This window comes from Bactrocera neohumeralis, chromosome 6 (genome assembly GCF_024586455.1).
Source record: "Bactrocera neohumeralis isolate Rockhampton chromosome 6, APGP_CSIRO_Bneo_wtdbg2-racon-allhic-juicebox.fasta_v2, whole genome shotgun sequence".
NCBI classification, from domain to species: Eukaryota; Metazoa; Arthropoda; class Insecta; order Diptera; family Tephritidae; genus Bactrocera; species Bactrocera neohumeralis.
In genome coordinates this window covers 58,830,089-58,853,403 of record NC_065923.1, presented here as the reverse complement: position 1 = coordinate 58,853,403, position 23,315 = coordinate 58,830,089, and the positions used below count along the sequence as shown (strand labels likewise).

Here is a 23,315-nt window from a genome sequence, read left to right as displayed (position 1 = left end):
TGAATTTTTTTTAAAAGAAAGTACTAGATTGAATGTTTCGACGTTCTATGGACGTAATAAAGTATATTTTTAGCTATATTAAAAAAAAAAAATTTTACAAAAATATTGAAAAATAACGGAGTAATGTGCTGTCTGCGGAAGTGCCAAAAAAAAAAAGTGCCTCAACTGCTGGCATGATTCCGGTCGATTGAGTAGCTGAAACAAAAAAATTCAAAATGTTTATTAAGCTTAAATATATTTTCTATACAATGGACTACGATCTTTGAAAAATATCAAAAATTAAGAAAATGGCGCCATTTTGAAAAAAAAATCGTTTTTTTACGAAAAAAATTGTCGTTTTTTTAATGCCAAATTGACAATTTTCAGCCAATCAAAAAGATCTAGATCTGTCTATTGTATAGCAAATGTATTCAACTATATCCAGTTTTAATTTGAAGTCGATCGGTTAATTTCTCGTTGAGTTATAATGTCAGTAAATTTGAAAAATGTCGTTTCGAGAAAAACGCGTTTAAAGTTTCACTTATATATGTTTGCACCTCTGAGCGGTCGCTATTTATAACGCTGCCATTCAAAAACTATTTAAAATACGACCTCGCCGATTTCACAGGATATTTTTGAATATATGTATAAGCTATCGAAAAAAGCAAAAAAAAAAATTTTTTTTTTGAAAGTGTCACACTGGTATAGCCCCTTAAGGCGTGTTTGATCACAGGAATGTACTAAAGCATTAGCCAATGGGTTTGGGTGATCTCGGAGTTTTAGATATATATATGTATATAGTAGGTATTTCATTCTGCTGCCCTCTACTTCTTTCTTTATCATATTAATACCAAAATCATTATGGATATTTTCATTACGCATATACCATTTCGAACAAGTGATTGTTGTAAGCCATTTCGATTGGAGCCTTTGTATTTTGTATTATATCAACATTAGTTGCACAAGTCGTACCCCATAGTTGAATGCCACACATCCAAATCGGCTTTATGACCGCATTATATAAAAGTCTAGGCTAAGTCTAGAGTTTTTATTTAAAAACCAATTTAAATTTGTAGCTCTTATCTTCATGCAAGTTATTTTACTATATACTTATACACATGTTTTCTCCACATAAGTCTTCTATCTACATAGGTGAATACCAAGATAAGTTACTTCATTCGCTTGGGGTACTAAAATATTGTTGATTTTTACTGTTGGGCACATTTTTGGTCTTAGCGAAAATGTAACATGCTTACACTTTTGTTCGTTCACAGTCAAACAGTCAGCAAAGCCAGTTGGCTAGCCGTTCTTCGACAGAACTTAAGTGCTCCACTAATATTCTTCATTCTATTATGAGGCATTTGTTACGACTCTCTAAAGCTGTGTCATCCGCAAAAGTTGATGTCAATACATTATTAGCTGTTGAAAGATCTGCTGTATATATGATGTATAGAGTTGGGCCTAAAACACTGTCGTGTGGTCGTCAGATATGAAATCTCCTACTTTAACCATAAATTGTCTATTTTTTAAATAAGACTCGCAATGTTTTATTCAATTCTAAAGGTAGAATGTTTTAAATCTTATATAAAAGGTCTTAATGCAACACCTTATCAAACGCCTGAGCTACGTCTAGAAATATAGGTGAACAGTACTCTCTGTGCTCAAATGCTTTTTTTATTTCGTTAGTAATTTTATTTACTTGCTCTATCGTGCTATTTTTTCACGAAACCCGAATTGGTGCGTTGTTATTTATTATTCTCGTGAAGGAAAGCCGACATTTTTGGTAGTAACACTTTTTCAAATATTTTAGAAAGACAGGGTGAAAGACTGATTGATCTGTACGAAGACGGCTGTGTTAAGTCGTTCCCAGGTTTGTCTGTCAAGATAATATGCGACTTTTTCTTGAAATTTGATAGTATCCGAAGCTCAGAATTGCATGGACTAGAAAGCACCTCTACATCAATATTTGGATACTCAATACAATTTTTCGGGTAATGTTCTCATGTCCTGGCGACTTTTTTGGATTATGTCCTTTTATGATTCTAATAGTTTCAGAAGTTGAAGTCTTAAAAGATTCGAGTGACTCGTTAGCTGTGGTGGGTAAGATTGACAGCTGAAAGTTGTTCTTTGGGCAATTAGGTTTATATACCTTTTATAGGTGATTTGCAAAACAATTACCCTTTTCCTCGTCACCTCGAGCCCAATTTCCACCCAAGTTTCATATAGGCATATTTTCAAATTTGATTGAATTTGGACGCAGCTTCTTTATATACATTTCAGTGTTGAATTCTTCAGCGCGCTTGAGCGTTTTTTTTAATTTATTTCAATTGACGCTGAGTGGAGGGGGAGTGATTTATCTGCCATTCTCGTCTTGCACGCCTTTTTTCACTTACAAGCTTTTCTATTTCACTATTAGTGATTTTTCTAAAACCATGCGGCTTATAGCTTTTGTTTGGTGTTGCTAAGTCTGCGTTAGTTACTATATCATTGAGTCAACAATCTCTTTGAAATAAAATGGGAGATTTACTATCGGGACTTGATACAGCTAATAGTTTCTCCATTTTTTCAATCCAGGAATTCTGTCGTAAATATTTCTTCATGTATATACTTTGTACACAATATTAATGTGATTAATCACGTATTTTTTATATTTTAGCCAATTCGATTTATAAGAGGACCCACATTTGGATCAACGAATATGAGTTGTTCACATATCTTTATTATTACAGGAGAGTGATCAGAAGATAGATCAGTACATGCATCAACTGTTATGTGCGATTTATTTACATTTTTGATTACAGCAAAATCAATTAATTCTGGTATTTTATTACGATCACTAGGCCAATATGTCGGCTTACCAGGAGATATTATGTCAAGGATATTGTGCCTATTTATAATAGTGTGAGCTGTATCAACAGCTGTTGTTCTGTTATATGCAGATGACTTAAAAATTTTTGCATTAATTAATTAGTCGTGAGACACTTTTCCAATAACTTTTTCTGAATGTAGATAAATGCTCACAGATCTCCTATGCATTGTAAAATCTCCTTGGGGTAATCTTTGACAACAGATTTTCTTTCTAGACTATATCACTTCAAAATCTTTTTCTGTACAATTCTACGACTGTATGTTTTGTGCGTTCCAGTGTTTATTTGGAGAAAAAAGTTAAATTGGATGTCTTTAATTTTAAATCGAGGTGGGGAGTATATAGCTGACAGTTTTAAGTCGCCACAAGGATTTTTACGCTCTTGTAACCAGTTGCTACAGAGTACTATGGTTTTGTTCACCTAACGGTTGTACGAATCACCTAAAACTAAACGAGATAAATATAGGGTTACATACAGTTATGTTAAAAATAATAAGGACAGTGGTCTGCAGTTCATGAAGTTAATGTGCATGCTAAAATGAGGAGAAATTAACAGCAAAATAACTAATCAAATTTATTGAGAATAAATTAAAAATACGTTTTTTTCAGCTTTAGCTGTCTATGATAGACGTTCTCTGTTTATAATATATATATCGTATATTTATAAATATACGTTCTCTGGTACAACCTTGAATCTTATGAACGGTCGACGCCCAACTCAGTATGCTATTCAAATATCATCAAAACTAGTTTTATATAGATGTTGCATACTTTTAAGCGCATCTTTTTGCTGAGGTGCTTAAACTTACTATCGCCTTCCTACAGTGTCGCTCAAATATTCTAGATTTCAGCACCACTTAAAAAAGTTGCAAACAAACATACACATACATACATACATACAAGTGAAGCTAATAAAATCGTATTAATAAAAATAAGTCATTGGAAAAGTATTTAGTTTGTTTACAATAATTTTGTAAAAGAGCTGTTGCCTATAGGCAACATCTTGTAACTAACGAACTAGGACGCTAAGGACTTTGAAATTTTTATCACTTCATTCTTGAGTTAAGACTAACATATAGCTGCCTTAATAATGTTTTCGCTCCGCCCATTTTAATTCGGGCATGAGAGGGTTAAGAAGGCTTTGACTGTATTCCATAAATTTTCAATGGAGTTTAGATCAGGGAACCGAGGTGACCCCTTCATTATTGACCCTAAACCACTCTTTTGTACACTTAGCCGTGTTTTTAGGGTCGTTACCTTGCATAAATATCAACCTAAGTGGCATATTGTCTTCTGCGTACTGTAGCATACATTCTTGTATGAAAACTATCCCGAAACCATAACGTTTCCGCCACCATGTTTAGCATTCTTTATCGCATATTTAGGGTTGTAGGCTGCATTCTTCGGTCTTCTTACATGATAAATACCACGATCAGAATTAAATAAATTGAAATCGCCAGACCAATGAATGTTACGCCATTGCTCTTTAGGCCAAAGAACATGTCCTTCAGCAAACTTAAGCTTTCATTGCACGTTCAACATAGGCACTTTTCTCGGGCTTCGGCTCTTCAGATTATCCTTTATAAGTAATTTGCGATCTGTAGATGGTTCAACATCAATATTGAAATCACATTTTATTTATTTTGACGAAATAAATGTATTTTTCTCAACATTTCGAGCCATTTTTTTGGACAGACATTGTTATTTTTGACTTCCTACCGCGTGTTTCAATCTGGGAAAAATACTTTACTGCTTGTTCAACCATGGTTTTGGATACATTCAGCAAATTCGCTACTTTTCTGTCCGAATTTTCTTGTTTCACTAAATATTTAATCTGTTCTCGAGTTTTTGGATCGTAGTGCTTAACCTTTCCCATATCTATTCTATAAAAAAAAAATCAGGTTTTAATTGATTGATATTAAAACTAAAAGTATTATTTTTGCCTTATCTCTGCAAAAAACACGTTTCAGTAAAACTATTTTCGTTATTGGTTTTGAATAGCACGCTGTCCTTATTAAATCGCACAACTGCTTGCGGACTTTGTTAAAAACAAAATGGATATTTACGAAATGTATCCAATTTCTTTGCATTTGTCTAACGGATTATTTTTGTAACTAATGAGTGATAATGCCGTTTACTGGCGGAAATTTTCGTGGCTTGCTACAATTTTATTCTGGTTTTGTTTTTATGCATCCCAGTCTTTATTATTTCTTATGTAAATGTATGTATATATAAATGATCAGGATGACGAGAAAAGTTTAAAATCCGGTTGGCTCTCTGTCTGTCTGCTCGTCCGTGCAAGCTGTAACTTGAGTAAAAATTGAGATATCTCGATGAAACTTGGTATGTGGGTTCCTTAGTATAAAAATATTCGAGTTTTGAAAAAGAGGGCGTGGCTCGGCCCTCTAAAAAATTTAATGTACATACAGTGTGCAAAATCCATATTCGTACACCACTGTGGTCAAATGAGCCTCAGCGTACTACACCAGCATACAACCGTACATAGATGCGCAACACCGACGCACCGCATTCATCATTTCACCACACACGTTCCACATCACTTCCCCACACAACCTCCACAATGTCACCGCTACAGCAGATCTAGCAGCTGACCGACACCCTACACCAAACAGTAAAAAAGGAATAAAGGGCAGCGGGCCGGCCTCTTTTTTCATCTTTAACGATATTTTTAAATTCATTATTAAAATTGTGCTTTTCTTTAAAAAAAAAGTTGTTTAAAGTGGCGATTTTTCCTCGTCGTAATAAATAATTATTGTAATTTCTTCATCGGAAACAAAAAAGGGTAGTTTATTGTGCAAGTTGGGGATATTTCCAATACTGGTTTTCTATGTTATCACCACTCATTCTACATTTAATTGAAAGATTCACTTAATTTTGTGTTAATATATATGTCTAAAGTTTTCTAAAATTTAAAACGTAATTGCTAGTTTATGGCAATCATTACGAAATTTCTAAGCAAAATTCGTATTCGTACAGCATGGCATCCTCCAATACAAAGCTGGGAATGTACCGTTACTTCGAAATTTGGAAATTCCCGATAAGAAGTTTCTTGTGTTTGCTCTATTTCTTGAAGTGTGCTTCATTTTTCGTGGAAAAAGTTTTCACTTTTTAGCTTAAAAAATGGGACGGAAGCCAAGTGAATTAACAAATGAAATGAGAAATTTGATCATAAATTTAAATAAAGATAGCAAATCTCTTCGAGAAATCGGAAAAATTACGAAACGGAGCTGCTTCACTATTCAATCCATTATTAAAATATAAAAAGAAAGCGGAAGAATCAATAAAAAGGTCAGAAATCAAAACAGATGCATTTTAAATAGGCCCAACAATCTTTTATTCTACGAGAAATAAGAAAAGATGTGACTATTAGTGCGGTGAAGCTTTCTGCTCTTTTGAATTCAAACTATGGTATCAGTTTTACAGCACAAACTGTACGAAGTTACATAAAAAAATCGGATTTCAGAGCAGAGTCGCACAAAGAAAACCATTTATCAATGCAATCAATAGAAGAAAGCGTATAATTTTTGCAAAAACATATACAAATAAGGAGTATCGTTTCTGGAAAAGGGTGATTTTATTTAAACACGGCGTATCATCTGTGATGGTTTGTGGATATTTCAGTTCTTCGGGAGTAGGAAATTTGCACTTTATTGTGATGGGATAATGAATGCTAAGAAGCACATAAACATACTTAAACGAAATCTACACCAAAGTGCTGAAAAATTGGGTTTGGGAAGTCACTTCATTTTCCAGCAGGATAATGACATTAGATACAAGGCTTTGGATATTATATAACTGTCCAAAATACCTGAAAAAGCCACCTCAGAGCCCTGACATAAACCCAATTGAGAATTTACGGTCTATCTTAAAAAATTCATTAAAAAAATATAGCATTAGAAATCTTCAGGATCTTAAACGAGTTTTAAGAAAAAATGGGAAAAAATGGGATCGTCGCTTACATTTTATTTTAAACAAAAAGGGTATCCAACCAAATATTAATTTTTATATAACATTAATTTATTTTGTACTTTAAATAGTGTACGAATATGAACTTTGCTTTATAGAAAATGTTAAGTTTGCTTAAAAATGTGAATTTTTTTCAGAAAAATTAATTTATTTAATAGAATGATATATACAAGTATGTATATATGTACGTTTATATTTAAAATAACAACTTTTTTTTGTACTTAATTGACAATAAATTTTTATGTGCAAAATTGCTATAAAATACGTGCTGTACGAATATGGATTTTACATACTGTACCTCCTAAACCACTTAAGCTACAACAACCAAATTTGCTGAGTACAAATAAGAACTTCTACCGGCTGTATGAAAACGAATGAAATCGGAGGATAACCCCGCTCACTCCGCAAATGACGGTTCTGTTAAAAACTACTAAAAGCGCGATAAATCAATAAGTAAAGAGGCCAGAGGCACTAAATTTTGCCATCGAGATGGTATGAGAGAGCTTTACGAAAGCCGGCGTGAAAATTGGACGATGGGCGTGGCACCGGCCACTCTTTGGTGAAATCCCATATTTCAGGACCCGACCAAACCAATTTCGACAAAATTTAGTAAGTGGCATTTTTCTTAAATTCTTATATCGGGCTGTGAAAATTTACGAAATCAGACAACAACTACGTCTACTTCCCATATAGCACAATTTTAAATTCCACTTGATTCGTTCAGTTTCAAGTACACATTTCATATAAAGGGATAAACCTCTGCCCGAATAATACTTTTGGTGTGTGCCACCTCATGACGAAAAATTGTTTAAATCCAATAATAATTCTTCAAGCCTCTGGCACCAAATATTTAGACCCCGGTACCAATAGTCGACTTTTGATCGAAAATGTTGGTCAATGTGTGAATATATCTCACTGAAATTAAGGGATAATCCTTCTCTTATAATAGTATGTCAAAAATGAGTTTGATGGAATCAATATTTCCCTGAGCCCCATATACCTAATATAAAGATTTACCAAAGAAAATAAGAGCGGGTGTATTGGTTGTTAAGGTTTTCATGGTAAAAAAAAATATTTCGTTTGCGAATTTATTTCTTAAAAATGGAGTGAGTAATTTTATTCTAACGTTTTGTACATTATTCAGCATACTTTTGATAAAGAAATATTGCTAAAAAAGAATAATAAATATTTCTTACATATTGACCAATAGTACGGTATAAAGACAACCGGAAGTTCGAAAATATATGTACATATATAGTATATACAGCGTGCGACAAAACTAAAGCACCGAATCTACCCTGTCGATATTTAAATGAATGAATGCATTAAAATAAAGTTTTATTAATCGGACATTCATTGTTCTTTTTAAATTAGTAAAAATTAGACAAATCTGAAGCCCGAAAAAGTTTAATGTTTCAAAAATGTTTCTTTTAATATTTGTGTATCCATCATTTTTTCAAATACAGTTACACATCGGCGAGGCATGGAGCCAACTAATTTATTAGAAATGCTTCCCCTTGCATCTTTTATTTGTATGAGTAAAGCAACCGTGTTTTTACAATTTTCACGTCTAATTTTTCGATATAGAATTTCCCTTAAGTTCCGAGTTAATCCAATTTGGACAGCTCGTGGTTATATAGATCTTGAAATAGTTTTTCAGTTTGATATACAATCAACCTCATTGCATAATGAATTGCAACGAATGTGCGCTCTTTCTATTTAGCTAATAAATACACATATCCAAAATTTGCTGATCAATAAAGATGTTTAAGCAAAAAATTAATATGTGCGGTTAGAAATCATAGTAATATGCTTTAGTTTTGTAGCACCAGAATTTTGTTGTTTAAGGGGGGTAAGGTTTTTAAAGTAAAAAAGGCTTTTTTGCGAATTTATTTCTTAAATATGGATTGAGGAATTTTATTCATACCTTTTGCATATTACTGACCACATTTTTCTAAATATTCTATGTACATATATAAATATTAATGATATTCAGAATTTCTAATAATAGTGTATCTTCTCACCTGTGATTGTAAATAATGAATCTAATAATTCTCACTTTTAATTAAAATATATGTTCATATGTATATTAAAATCCCACTTTACTTTTATCACTTTACCTTGCGAGAGCATAAAATGTTTGGTGGCACCGAACTTAGCCCTTCTTTATATGTTTTGCTTGCCAAACAAACAGCTGTCAATCACACTCCAACTCCAATTGTTTTATAGATGCCAAAATCCCGAATTTTTTATCGATTGAATTTGATTAGATTGTAATAAATCTAACAGCTGTGTTATTCATAAATATTGGTAACTTAAATCCTTAGTATTTAAAACTTTGGCAAGTCGTTTGCTTATATATTATAGAATAAAAGATTAAAATCCGCAATTTGTGAAGCAGCAGAATGATTAATCCTCGATTTATTAATATGTGATTTACTTTTAATTTCACAAAATGTAATGGTAGTCATATGTATGTACATATATGACATAAATACTTAATCATTTGTACTTAATAAATTTTTATCATTGAAATGAGAAATCTTCACATTTAATACCGTTATATTTTTTGTATTGAAAAATACAATTACAGACAATTTATTGATTTTTCTTAACACATTTTAAATTTTGTTTTCTCCAAAAGCCAACAATAAAAATATACTCACTAAAGGCAATTCTAATACAAACAACGTACAAGACGAGCAACGACAGCAAGATAAATCAACAAATGTCAGCACACCGGTCAGCAGTGTTTCGAGTAGAAAGCGACATCTCTACAAAACTAAAAATGAAAACGGTGATTGGAATCAGCACCAACAGCAGCAGCGTACACCCAAAAAGTCGAATACAACCACAATAAATGATAAGAGCGTCATCACAGCATTTTCAACAAAAAATACGCTCAGGGATAGCAGCGCTAAACGTGGCGAATTATTGCTGCTCGATGATAATGAACAACTAAATCAAGCATTAAATGTAAGTTGCATTCCGTGTGAAGTAATTATTATTTTCAATATATGCTCAACATAAATATTACACATTCGCGATTTGTTAAGTTAGCACAGCTCAAACGGTATACATTTAGAAATCAATACGAAGTTATTTACATTAAAAAATTAATAATAATTTATTTTTAGTAATTACAGCGCGTGAAGCTGCGCAGTCGTATTAATGATCAGAGCTCAAAAATATTTTATGTCTTATTAATTTTTTTTTTTTTGCAGCACACACTGGAACGTCATAAAGACCTCTTGAAGAAGAGCATATTAAAAAAGCGTTCACTCTTGGAGCGTAATTTGCAACACGAAATCACGGAAGAAATGAATAGTGAGTTACTAAGTTCCTCAGAAAAAGTTGAAGCAAATAAGAAATTCTGTAACACCTCGAGTGGTGGAACTAATGCTGGCGGTTTAGCGACAAACGAAGTAAAAAAGTAAGTACATAATACAAAGTTTTGCTTTTGATATTCGAGGATTATTTTTACATCTTTATAAAGCCATAATTTTGTGCACCTAACGGTAGTTTGCAAAAAAAAAGCGAATATGGTATAAATACATATATATGTAAGTATTTCGATATTATATTTGCGTTAAAGTGTGCAGAATATGTTCTAGAAATGAAAATATTTTGATTAATCCATTTATAAAGTGGAATCGTACTTTATTAACAATTTACTTGATTTTAACAATTTTTATAAAAAAGCTTTAACGAAACACAAGGAAGAATTGAAAATATTTGGGAAAATTTCGATTCGAATACTAAATTACAACGTTTACTTAGTGGATGCAAAACTTGAACAATGTAGTTAGTTTTGCCACACCTTTTATTTTTTCGTAATTTCTTGTATTTTTTAGTCGCAGGGTAACTCAACCTACCTAAAAACGAGATGTTAATTAAAATACAAAAAAAAAAAAAACAAGAAAAAAAGTTAACTTCGGCTGCACCGAAGCTAATGTACCCTTCACACGTGCATTTCTTTTAGTAACCATGTGTTTAAGTAAATCTATGGAAGCTATATGCTATAGTAATCCGATGTAAACAATTTCTTCGGAGGTTACATTATTTCTATAAACAATAACTCATACCAAATTTCGTGAAGATATATCGTCAAATAAGAAAGTTGCCAATGCAAGCATTTGATTTCGAACATTCAGTTTGTATGAAAGCTATATTCTATAGTAATCCGATCTGAACCATTTTTTCGGAGATTATATTATTACATTAAGCCGTAATCCATGTCAAATTTCGTGAAGATACCACGTCTAATGCGAAAGTTTTCCATACAAGCTCTTGATTCCGATCGTTCGGTTTGTATGGCAGCTACATATATGCTATAGTTAACCGATCTAAAAAATTTCTTTGGAGATAACATTGTTGCCTTAGAAAATAATCTAATATTAAATTTCGTTAATATATCTTGTCAAATGCAAAAGTTTTCCATACCAGCACTAGATTCCGATCGCTCAGTTTGTATAGCAGCTATATGCTATAGTAAGCCGTTCTGAACAATTTCTTCGCATATTACATTTTTATCTTAGAAAATAACCTGTGTCAACTTTTGTGAAGATACATTGACAAATGTGAAAGTTTTCCATACAAGAACTTGATGGTCCGATATCGGCTGTTCCGACAAATGAGCAGCTTCTTGAAGATAAAACGACGTTTGCAAAATTTCTAAACGATATCTTAAAAACTGGGGGACCAGTCTCTCTCATGTCTAGTTCCTTGCACTTCTTGCATGTATCGCCTTTACTTTCGAGACCGTGTGAATAAAAAGCATGTGTATTTTTCTTCTTGTACATGTGAATATCTGGTCAGCTGTTGATTTTTCAGGTCTAAAGCCACACTGATAAGGTCCAATCTGTTTGTTAACGGTGAGCTTTAATCATTCACACAATATGCTTGATAAAACCCACGGTAGTTGGCGCTGATTGTGGAGTTTCCCTTTTTGTGGATTGGGCAGACCACATTTAAATTCCAATCGTTGGACATGCTTTCGTCCGACCATATTTTACAAATCAGCTGATGCATGCTCGTTATCAGTTCTTCGCCGCCGTGTTTGAATAACTCGGCCGACAATCCATCGGTCCCCGCTGCTTTGTTGTTCTTCAGACGGGTAATTGCTATTCGAAATTTTTCATTGTCGGGCAATGGAACGTCTGCTCCATCATCGATTGGAGAATCGTGTTCGCCTTCTGGCGTTGTACTTTCACTGCCATTCAGCAGGTTGGTGAAATGTTCCCTCCATAATTTTAGTATGCTCTGCGCATCGGTCACTAGATTACATTTGGGGGTTCTACAAGAGTATGCTCCGGTCTTGAAACTTTCGGTTAGCCGCCGCATTTTTTCGTAGAATTTTCGAGCATTACCCCTGTCGTCCAGCTTATCAAGCTCTTCATACTCACGCATTTCGACCTCTTTCTTTTTCCCTCTGCAAATGCGTCTCGCTTTCCTCTTCAATTCTCGGTATCTATCCCATCCCGAACGTGTTGTGGTCGATCTGGTTGGTTTTTCGATCCGGAGACAGCCAGGTGGCTTGATGAATTTTTGTATACTGGAATCTAGTACTACAGATAACCATATTTCGAGCCCCGGCGAAGTCGATCAGCCTCAAAATGTTTCATCGTGGAGGCTGAATTTAGCTAACCAAAGATACCTTCTTTGTCGACCCTGGCATTGAAGTCGCCAAGCACGTTTGTGATATCGTGGTGGGAGCTCATAGAAGGCATCTTTGGTCACATGTCCTTCTCTTCCGTCGGGGTGTGGGCGCAGATCAGCGATATGTTGAAGAACCTCGCTTTGATGCGAATTGTGGATAAACGTTCATCCACCGGGGTGAATGACAGTACTCGGCGACGGAGTCTCTCTCCCATCACGAATCCCATACCAAATTTTTGCGCTCCTTTATATGGCCACTGTAGTAAATGCCACAAGGACCTACTCCTCTCTACTTGTCCCGTCCATCGCATTTCTTGGACGGCGGTGATGTCAGCCTTCACTTTAACGAGGACATCAAAGAGCTGCGCAGCGGCGCCTTCCCAACTAAGGGACCGGACATTCCAGGTGCATGCCCTCGTAGTCCTTAATTCGTTTGCCATGGTCGTCATCAATAGGGGGGTCTCTCATCCGAAACTTGTTGTTCTTTTTCATTGGGTGCGTTTTTTTTACATGGCGGGTACCAAACCCAGCGCACAACCCTGCGATGGGGATGTTTAGCCTTCTTACTTTAGCTCGCCTTCAAACGGATGTTCTTAGGTTACCCAGAGGATACTTGGCAAAGACCGGAAGTCCTGGGGTCGAATCGTTACATCCGTGCACGGATCGGCAAACATACGAAAGAAAATTACGTGATACGTCAATCGTATGCGGTGATTGGCATTATGACGTACGATAGCAAACGGATCGTAATGTATTTTCAATTCACAATAGTTTTTAAATTCCACATTGCTTTGGATCGTATTTTTAGGTCACAATAGATAGGGAACTGTCAAAACTGTTGCAAAATTTTCAATAAATTATCAAAAGCTAATTAAATATCAAAATGAATCCAACTTTGTTTTTTCATTTGAGCTTTGCTAACGTTTGTAAGGCATTACATCACATCTGCATAAAATTTACAACAATTTGCGACCCTCAAAATTGTGATTCTTATCACACACAAGAAATAGACACCGGGGTAGCGAACCGCTTCACCGCAATCGACCACACGATAAGAGATCAAATAAAGTATTCTTTAATCAATTCAATTCAAAAATGTATATGTCCTTAACCTTGTAAATAATTTTATTTTTATTGTCAACTAAAATACAAAAATTTTGTTCATATAAATAAATTTTTTTTTAATTTTTAATGAGACTTTCCATTCATTGGTTTCTTGTTTATAATCTTTATTACTAAAAATTATATGCGTAGAACACTTTAAATTTAAAAAAATTTTGCTCACATTTCCATAAATTTGTCTATTACGATTGGTAGTTCGCGTTCGAACGACGATTCGAACGAACGAATACGTTTATATACTCGTTCACGTATATCGTCATGCCAGATTACGATAGAAGCGCTACGATCACGTATATCATAATACGAAATACAGGCTTTTACGTGACGAGTGATACGTTCACGGATGTAACGATTCAACCCCTGAGCTGCTTGAGCCATGTATAAAAGAATAGTTTCTGACCACTCTCAAGTGAATGACGATCAAAGAACTTTCCTCACTTGCGTGAACTTCTACACATGACTCCATCCTCCTAACCATGTATGACATTCCAATATTTTCGCCTTTCTCTACTTGTAAATAAATTTTTTCCATTACCTCCTGCCCAATATCTCCATTTTTAATTATTTCTCCGTAATTTTCTTCGCTCATTAATTCGTTAACCATACTAAGTTTGATATTGTTGCCCTTATCAATAATATTATTCAATGTTTCTCAAAAATGTTTTAAAATTTTGCTGTTGTGTTCTGCTCTTCACCTTCATTTTCTTAGTCGCAAAAAAATCCCATTCAAACTGAAAAGTGTTGTCAATAATTTTTCTTTGTAAGGCCTCTGGACTCATCTTAATATATAAAATATAAATAAATATACATCTTTAGGGAATTAACACAATTGACCAATGTTGGTTATAGGCAGCATAGCTTTACAAAACTATTATAAACATCTCTTCTGTTTTTCAACATTATTAATTTTATACTCTTGCAACCAGTAGCTACAGATTATTATAGTTTTGTTCACCTAACGGTTGTACATATCATCTAAAACTAATCGAGATAGATAGATTGACGCTACGTAGTTTGCAGTAAATGATGTCATTTTCCAATAAATCACTTATTTTTGCTGTACCCTTTTACTTTAAGAGGGGAGCCTGCCTTAGAGGCATCAAAAAATCGATTTTTTTTTTTTTTTGAGAAAAAGAAATGTTTGATTAAAGCGAAATTTCTAGAGCTTATAGTTATATATGTAAGCATCATCTGAAAAAAATTTTGGATACGAAATCCTTGATATTCTGCCCTTGGGAAGCAATTGCCCGATGCATCTCGCATGTGCATTTGTCGGACGGCGGGCAGAATGCAACCCAATTTCTATCGGAAACAAAAATTTAACGAGATTCATATTTGTAAAAAACTTATCTTTTAGTTAAACTAAGAAAATTCTAAAAAAATAGTGTAAAATTTTTTCAAAATTGAAAAAAGTTTGTTTTGACCAAAAAGTTTTACTCTATGTTGTTTAAAAATATATTCAAACTTGACTTTTCTTAGTTTAATTAGAGCATAATTTAATGCCAAAGCCCCAATTCCATTCGACGTTTAGTTTTTTCTATCCTGCCCGCCAATTAAGAAAAATGAAAAACCGAGAAATTACGCGTCAAAGTTTTCGCTTTCTGCCCAAGCGCTCATATATATCTGGTAGATGCTCGGTCACTATTTCCATTCTAGCTTCGACAATATTTCCGTCATCCGTATCATACAGTAACAACCGGTCAGACAAGTAGCTGGATATGATCCTAACGAAGTAAGCCCGGGTTTTGTTACGTTCTAGTGCACTTACAATATGAGGACAGTATGCCGAATTGAACGCGTTTTTAACATCAAACGTGACTACTACGTAGTACTTTGTACCATACAGCCATCTTGTACCCTCCATTGCCTTGCTAGCTATGTCGGTAGCTTTTTAATCGCATCAGTGGTGGATCTCTGTTGAGACCTTTCTCTCCTTCCTTTTCTAGATGCAGCTCTAATCGTGCACAGATTATCCGCTCTAGTATCTTGCCAGTCGTATCCAGCATACAGAGCGGTCGATACGAGTTGGGCTCTCCTGCTGGTTTATTCGGCTTCTGCAACAAGACCAGTCTCTGCTTCCAGGCTTTAGGGAAGACACCTTTTTGTAAGCACCGCGTAAACAATTCAGTAAAGGGTTTCGCATTGTGCTTAATAGCAATCTTTAAAGCCTTATTTGGAATAACATCCACGCCTGGTGCTTTGGCATTGCCAAATCTCTCTGCCGTTTCTATTAGCTCCACATCAGTGACTATTGTATATTCCGTTTCAGCAGGTTCTTGCGCTCGCGCCGTTCGATTCTCTAGAGGTTGTGCGGGGAATAGAGTTTCCACAACGGTTTTCAATAGCGCTGGGCACGTCGGTGCTTGTCCTTTGCCACCTCTGATCTTCGTCATTACCAGCTTGTAAGCATCATCCCATTGGTTTTCGTCGATTTTTCCGCAGAGTTCTTTAAAGCAGTAGGATTTACTTTTTTGAATTGCTTTTTTGAGTTCGCTACGTTTTCTTTTAAAACATTCGCGTAAATGCGTATGCTCTGCGAGTCCCCGACTCCTTTGACACCTCCTCCTCGCTTTGTGGCATTCCTTCCTTAATGTGTCGATCTGCTCATTCCACCAGTAAACAGGCTTTCTATAGGCGCCATTTTTCTTCCTACTCATAGCGTTGCATGCTTTAATGACGTGCCGCACTAGGATCTCCGCCTGTCGATTTATGTCTTCCTCAACTGTGAGATTACTATCTAACATGAGTTTGAAGAGTTCAACGTCCAGAGTTTCCGTCTTCCATTCTTTTCTTTGTACATTCTTAGTGGACATATATTTAGTAACGCCATGTCTAACGACAAGAATGCCTTCAGTAGAGCATCTCCACGCCAATTTGTGCAGTTGCTACCCCACTCCATCGCCCAGGCATTAAAATCGCCTGCTATCACGTTTCTCGTAGTAGACAGAGTTTCTCTAACTTGTTTGTTCAGGATTTTCTCAAAATCAATCTGCGATATGATTGGCGGTATGTAGCAGCTATAGAAATTGATCCCATAGATTTTCGCTCGTGTGTAAAAAGATTTCCCTAATAGCGGTTTGTTCTGAAACATGTCCCCTCCACATGCCCATATGGCAGGTTTGTTTGCGTTGTCAGAAATACATGTCGCGCCGCTTATATTTTTGTACTGTTCACTAAGTATAGCTACATAGATTCAGTTGCATGATTCTCATTTTGTGATGTTTTTACACGCCTTTTGATAGAGAGGACACTTTTTGCTTCCTATTTGGTGGTCGGTGTTTTCCCTGCCTTTTTTCTTACATGCACTGCATAACGGGTTTTTATTACACGACTTCGCAAAGTGTCCAGTTTCTCCCCACTTGACACAGCACTCGCTCCTGTCATCTGGATTGTTGCATGCTTTCGCCAGATTTCCGTATTCAAGGCATCTGAAACACCTGAGGTTTTGCTTCGCCGTTATTCTGCACAGTACCCACCCTATTTTCAACTTGCGTGCATCAAGAAGTACTCTTGCTTCTAACGCGGGTAGGCTTACCACGGCAGTTTGGGTTCCTAGGTATGCCGTTCTGATGCTCTTAATCGAGTTTATATCAAAATTGCTCAACTCGTTTGCTTGTAGGCGTATTACCTCAGTAATGTCCTCTTTCGTTGTGATGTAATCAATATCATGTATTTCTACAGGAACCTCGTGAGTTAGAGCATTTATCTGTGCATTTTCTCCCAACACTTTACTTATTTCGGTCTTGAAGACCCCCGTGCTCTTCATCTGGGCCTCTTTCAGCTCTAACAGAATTTGTCTTTTTGCCGTCTTTTTTATCTTCGTCACATTTTCCCCTAATTTCTGCAACGTATCATTCTGCCTGTCAGTCCTGAGGATGTCGCTATATGACATGTCCCCGATTTTTTCTATTACTATTGCATTAGGTCGGGGTGGCGGCTTATGTAGTGTCTTCTTTGGTTGCTTACGTTTAACCGTGATCCAGCCATCTTGTTTTCCCATTTCTTCCACCTTGCTTTTGACTGAGTTATCGCACTTTGCTTCATTGCTCAGGGGAACTTCCATTTTGTTCGACCATTCCTTATGGCAAATTTTGTTTTTCTTCGGCGGTGTTCTTCGCTTGCTCCTGTTGTTGTTAGTGTTTTTGTTTCTCATGTTATTCTCCATATGTTTGTTTTACCAGCGCATCGTGTGCAGGGGGGCGGACCGAAATAAACAGGAACGGGTGTACCCTTGGAGACCCTGCCCCTACCCCAGTTCCCTGAGGCCTGTCCTTCGCTTTACCAGTCCCGGAAAACACGGACGGACCGGCGCTCGCCCAGGGCAACGTAGGCTACTACTCCTGCGTCCAATGCACACTCCTTGACCAGAGCCCGAAGGGGCTGGTTCCTGATAATCACCGCAGCAGTCACATCGGCAGAGCATGCTCACATCACCCTCTCCATCCCGCCAGCAGAGAAATCGCTGTTGACACTTTGAGGGACTCCCAGTGCGCCGCGGTGTGTACCGGTCATTTCTTGATAACAGCCGCACCTAACATGGTGAACAGACGCTGACCAGGAAGCCGCCCATTGTGGGTTCGTCGCGCTTGGATTTTTATTGTTCATCATGCACCCCCCCGATAGCTTAGAGCCCAGCTAGAGAGCCCAAATTCTCCGTCCGGGACATTCCGTCCGTCATTTTGTGAGCGTAATGGAACATTTCTACAATGTTGCCATATAATGACGCAAGTTTTTCGTCGAGAAAAGAAATCGCTATAAGAATATATGTAGTTTTGTCAAAGCGAATTCACTCAAGGTGACAGTAGTAAGACAGAATTATTTTATTTACTTACCATAAAAATACCATTTGTTTTAGAAATGAAAAGTGATGTATTTGCTTTATATATTTTGTAATTCTTGCAGTCGTTGTACGAATAAGATTCTCTTATAGTTATGTGTTGTCTCTTTATATAGCTTAATGAAGAACTAACTGTCTTTGTGTTTTTACACAAATCAACTTTTATTTATTATTGCAGACCAATAAAACAATTGAAGAATCATCCCAACACTCCCCAATCACCAGCTTTGACACCATCCAAAAGTCTTCATGGACGTTCACAAAAGAAAGTCAACAAAAAGAAAGAGAAATTGTATTGCATTTGCCGTACACCTTACGACGATACAAAGTAAGGTCATCTTTTTTTGAATTAATGCGGATTAATTTATTGTTACTATTAATTGTTTTATTTCCTTTCGCAAGGTTTTACGTTGGCTGTGATTTGTGCAGTAATTGGTTCCATGGTGATTGTGTAAACATTACGGAAGAAGCATCGAAAAAACTCTCCGAATTCATTTGTGAGGATTGCAAACGAGCACGCGAAACTCAAGAACTATATTGTTCGTGTCGCCAACCATACGATGAATCACAATTCTATATATGTTGTGATAAATGTCAAGATTGGTTCCATGGCCGTTGTGTGGGTATTGTGCAGAGCGAAGCAGAATTTATCGATGAATATATATGTCCACAGTGCCAGCGCAACAATTCGGTTAATTTGGCGAATATGAAGAATTTAGCCGAAAACGAGACAATCGAATTGAAGAAACTTATCAGGCAAATCCAGGTAAATACGTAGATTTACGTACTTTTATTACATATTGTAGACAAAATATGTAATCATTTACTGAATTATTCACAAGTTACCCCAATGACCATACATTACTCATTCCATTATTTCGTGCAACTACGGCACTTTGCTAATCGCCGCAACGCTTGATGGCTATAATCAGTTTTTGTATTTGGGGTTAAGTTATAGCACGGGGGTCTTTTTACATATGCCATTTTCATTGCCGAATACGTTCAATTTGGATTCGTCACTCCAAACTACCAAATTGCAGAATTTAGACTCCTTACAGAGATGGTATTTAGCAAACGCTTTTCGCTTTTCAATTCTTTTCTCGCAACATTAGTATTTCATTTTGCTAGTCGGCCATTTAATGCTCTTTTTCACACGTACAGGAGGAGTAAAAGTGAGTACATGTTTACATCACGTTCATGAGCGAATGATGAAGAAAATATTAAAGCAAATGGTAAAAATGCTTATTTCAATATATAAATTAACAAAAAAAGATCATTGATTGGGTGCACAAAGAAAAATGAAAACGAAAATAATACTCTGTAGCAACTGGTTGCAAGAGTTTAACAACTCGTGATCAAATTGAAAGGTGAATATTGTCCATTTCATCTCCTCACGCTGCAATACACTATTCAACAAATTTTCCAGTAATCATAGCACTTGGAAAAATCTTCCGTCGTGATGGCCATCAGAGCCTTATTCGATTCAGCTTTTATATCCTCATTTGAGTCAAAACGGTGTCCTCGGAGTGGACATTTGAATTTGCTGAATAGCTAGAAGTTACACGAAGGTAAATCAACTGTTTGATATTGTGCCAATCGTCTTTTAACTATAGACCACAAATTATCAATTATCTTTGTTTATTATTCCTTCTATTTTGTGCATTGGTCCAATGTTTGACCAGGTGAAAAAGATCCATAGCCTCCACCGGTTGTTTTACGTGGTGCCATTGGATAGATTCGCCAAGCCGGCGACAGCAATATTGTTTTCCATCTAACTGAAATCTATTGAATTTAGTTTCATCTGACTAAACTACCCGCTTCCAGTCATCTATGCTCCAATTTCGGAGCTGTTTGAGAAAACTTAAACGTGCTTTCACATTTTTCTCTGACTTACAGGTTTATTTTTTTTTTACTGCTGCACATACCCAATTTTTTGAAGTGCTCTTCTTGCAGTCCATCGACTTATGTATATCTTTATTGATCTCCAATGAAGCTACCTTTAGCCTTTCAATAATAATAGTTACATGACAATAAGTCGTAAGAAACAAAGCAAAAACAATAAGATGACAATTTCGGGAAATTACTGATTTTTTTGCAGATAAGAAAATTAAAATGTCAAAGGTGCATTATTAGTACATACGAGTGGTTTTCGTTTTAATTTTTTCTATTTTTCTTTGTGTACCTAATCGTTGATCTTTTCTTGTTAATTTGTAGTAAATTAGATATTGAATAAAAAAATAAACATTTTTACCATTTGCTTTACTGTTTTCTTTACCGTTCGCTTCGAAATGCGAAATATGCAAATATGTACTCACTTTTGCACCCCTGTATTCGTACAGTTTGCTCTGATATTTGTACGCCATGGTACTTCTAATTGAGCCCTAATTTCTGTGGAAGTTAAAAATGGATACGATTTGCTCAGACTAACCAAGATCCTATCGTCAGAACGGGTAGTCTTTCTTGGCTTTTTATGCGGAAATTTTTCAAAAGTCGGATTTTTCATTATTAAAGTGTTATTAATTTTACGATGGAAAACCCCTAAAACGTCTACAATTTTGGTAATATTTTGATATTTTTTAAAACAACCCATATGATTTTTCTTTTGCTTGAAATTGTGATTTTATTTTTCCCCATGGCGACAATGATTATAAATTTTGTGAAAAATAACTTTATTTAGTAGAAAAGAAGAATATTGATGTGAAAAAAAATTAAATTTGCCTTTTCGAACAAAATTACTTCATAGATGATTGAAAAATGATAAAAACTCTCCGAATTGAAAATACTTAAATGCGACGCAAATCGCCAACGTTTCTAGGATAAGGAGTCTTTTTACTTTCGCACTATCATAATTACATTAAATATAATATATTGTAAACAAGTGAATATATTCCTCGCCTTCAATCTTTTCAAACTCTCCTTCTTTACTGGCGTAGAAAACTCTAACGCAGTTATAGCCGAGTTTCTTCTTTTTGCAATTTTGTGCCAATTGGAGATTCCAAACGAAGCCAGGTCCTTCTCCACCTGATCTTTCCAAGGGAGTGGAGGTCTTCCTCTTCCTCTGCTTCTCCCGGGAAGTACTCCAAGCGTCCACTCATCAGATGTTCTTATCGTCCATGCATCTGCACCATATAGCAGGACGGAAATAATGAGTGACTTATAGAGTTTCGTTTTTGTTCATCGAGAGAGGACTTTACTTCTCAATTGCCTACTTAGTCCGAAGTAGCACCTGTTGTCAAGAGATATTCTGCGTTAGATTTCGAGGCTGACATTGGTGTTGGTGTTAATGCTGGTTCCAAAATAGACGAAATTATCTACGACTTCGAAGTTATGACTGTCAACATTGACTTGAAAGCCTAGTCGCGAGTGCGACGACTGTTTGTTGAGAGGACATATTTCGGACTTGCCCTCGTTCACCCCCAGACCCATTTGCTTCGCTTCCTTATCCATTCTTGAGAAAGCAGAACTAACGACGCGGTTGTTAATGCAAATTATATCAATATCATCGTTGTACGCCAGCAGCTGTACGAGTACACTCTTATAGAAGATGGTACCTTCTCTGGGATACACTTAAAACACAGAAGTTCAAAATTCCGACACATCAAAATACCGACAAAATTTAAATATACCGGTAAATCAAAATACCGACAAACCAAAATGCCGACATGTGAAAAATATTTTTCTTGGCGGCCTTTTTTCTACCGAAGCACCGAAACACTGAAAGAGAATTCTACTAACTAATAGCCCTGACAGACGAACAAAATTAATACGCACTAAAAACTAAAAACTGCTTACCTCTGATGCTGTAAACGCAAAGGAAGCGGCAGACTTCAAGCGACATCTGTAAAAAATAGCAAAAATCGGCCATTTTTGAGCAGTGTTGCCTACTCAAATTTGGTAAATTCAGCTAAATGAACGAAATTCTTGTGCATTACAAATTTGCATTAACATGGGTCAAATGCGCAAGTAAATGTAAGTTAAGGGGTTTTTTTGCATTTTCGTTAAGTGTAATATCTTAAAAATATTCCCTGAAAATTTCACGTTGATCCGATAATTAGTTTTTTAGTTATTCGACAAATAACAAAGAGAGCTCAGGCACTTCAAATCGCCAATTAACTGTTGATTTTTTCGCAAAAATTTAGACAAAAATTTCCTGATCCTTCGATCAGGTCCGAGTTTATCTATTTATAAAACTAATTTTATTTGTCCGATTGATTTTAGATGAATCTCCAAGGACTTATGGTTGTCACCGCAAGTACCTTTTTTTGGAATTGGGTCAACACAAACAACTATAACTTTGGAAATTAAATTTTTTTTTTTTTGAAATTTTCGTGACTTCAAGTCAACACATTCTGTAATAATGTCATATTACTACTTTTGTAAAATAAGACGATTTAATAGCAAAAAAAAATACTGAAAATTCTCATTTTTTCGTGCCTCTGACTACCCCTAACCCCTTAAGCCCGCTAATGCAAATTAGCGCTGTCGTCTGTCAGGGCTATAAGGGTTAAGTTCCTGAAGCCCGCAGGGCCTCGAACGAACGACGCCACCTTTTTTCTGATTTGTCCGTATTGTGATTTATCGGTGTTTTGATTTGTCGGTATTTTGATTGTCGGAATTCTAAATTTCGCGATTTTGATTGTCGGTATTACGTTATACACCCACCTTCTCTGTTTAGTTCTGCAGCTCGAATTATTTTCTCCATGAGTATATTTAAGAAGTCGCACGCCTTGTCTGAAACCTCGTTTGGTATCAAACGGCTCGGGCAGGTCCTTCCCGATCCTGACGGAGCTTTTGATGTTGCTCAACGTCAGTTTACACAGCCGTATTAGTTTTGTGGGGATTCCAAATTCAGGCATCGCGGTATAA

General features: G+C 35.8%; 1 protein-coding gene across 1 annotated transcript in view; it reads left to right on the top strand.

Annotated features, from left to right (window-relative positions):
- LOC126761992 (nucleosome-remodeling factor subunit NURF301) overlaps nt 1–23,315 on the top strand; it is a 50,808-nt gene that overhangs the window by 25,195 nt on the left and 2,298 nt on the right. The window contains exons 10-13 of the mRNA XM_050478450.1: nt 9,477–9,808; nt 10,057–10,265; nt 18,628–18,777; nt 18,852–19,215. Coding sequence (XP_050334407.1) covers nt 9,477–9,808; nt 10,057–10,265; nt 18,628–18,777; nt 18,852–19,215 — 1,055 coding nt within the window. The remainder of the gene's footprint in view (nt 1–9,476; nt 9,809–10,056; nt 10,266–18,627; nt 18,778–18,851; nt 19,216–23,315) is intronic.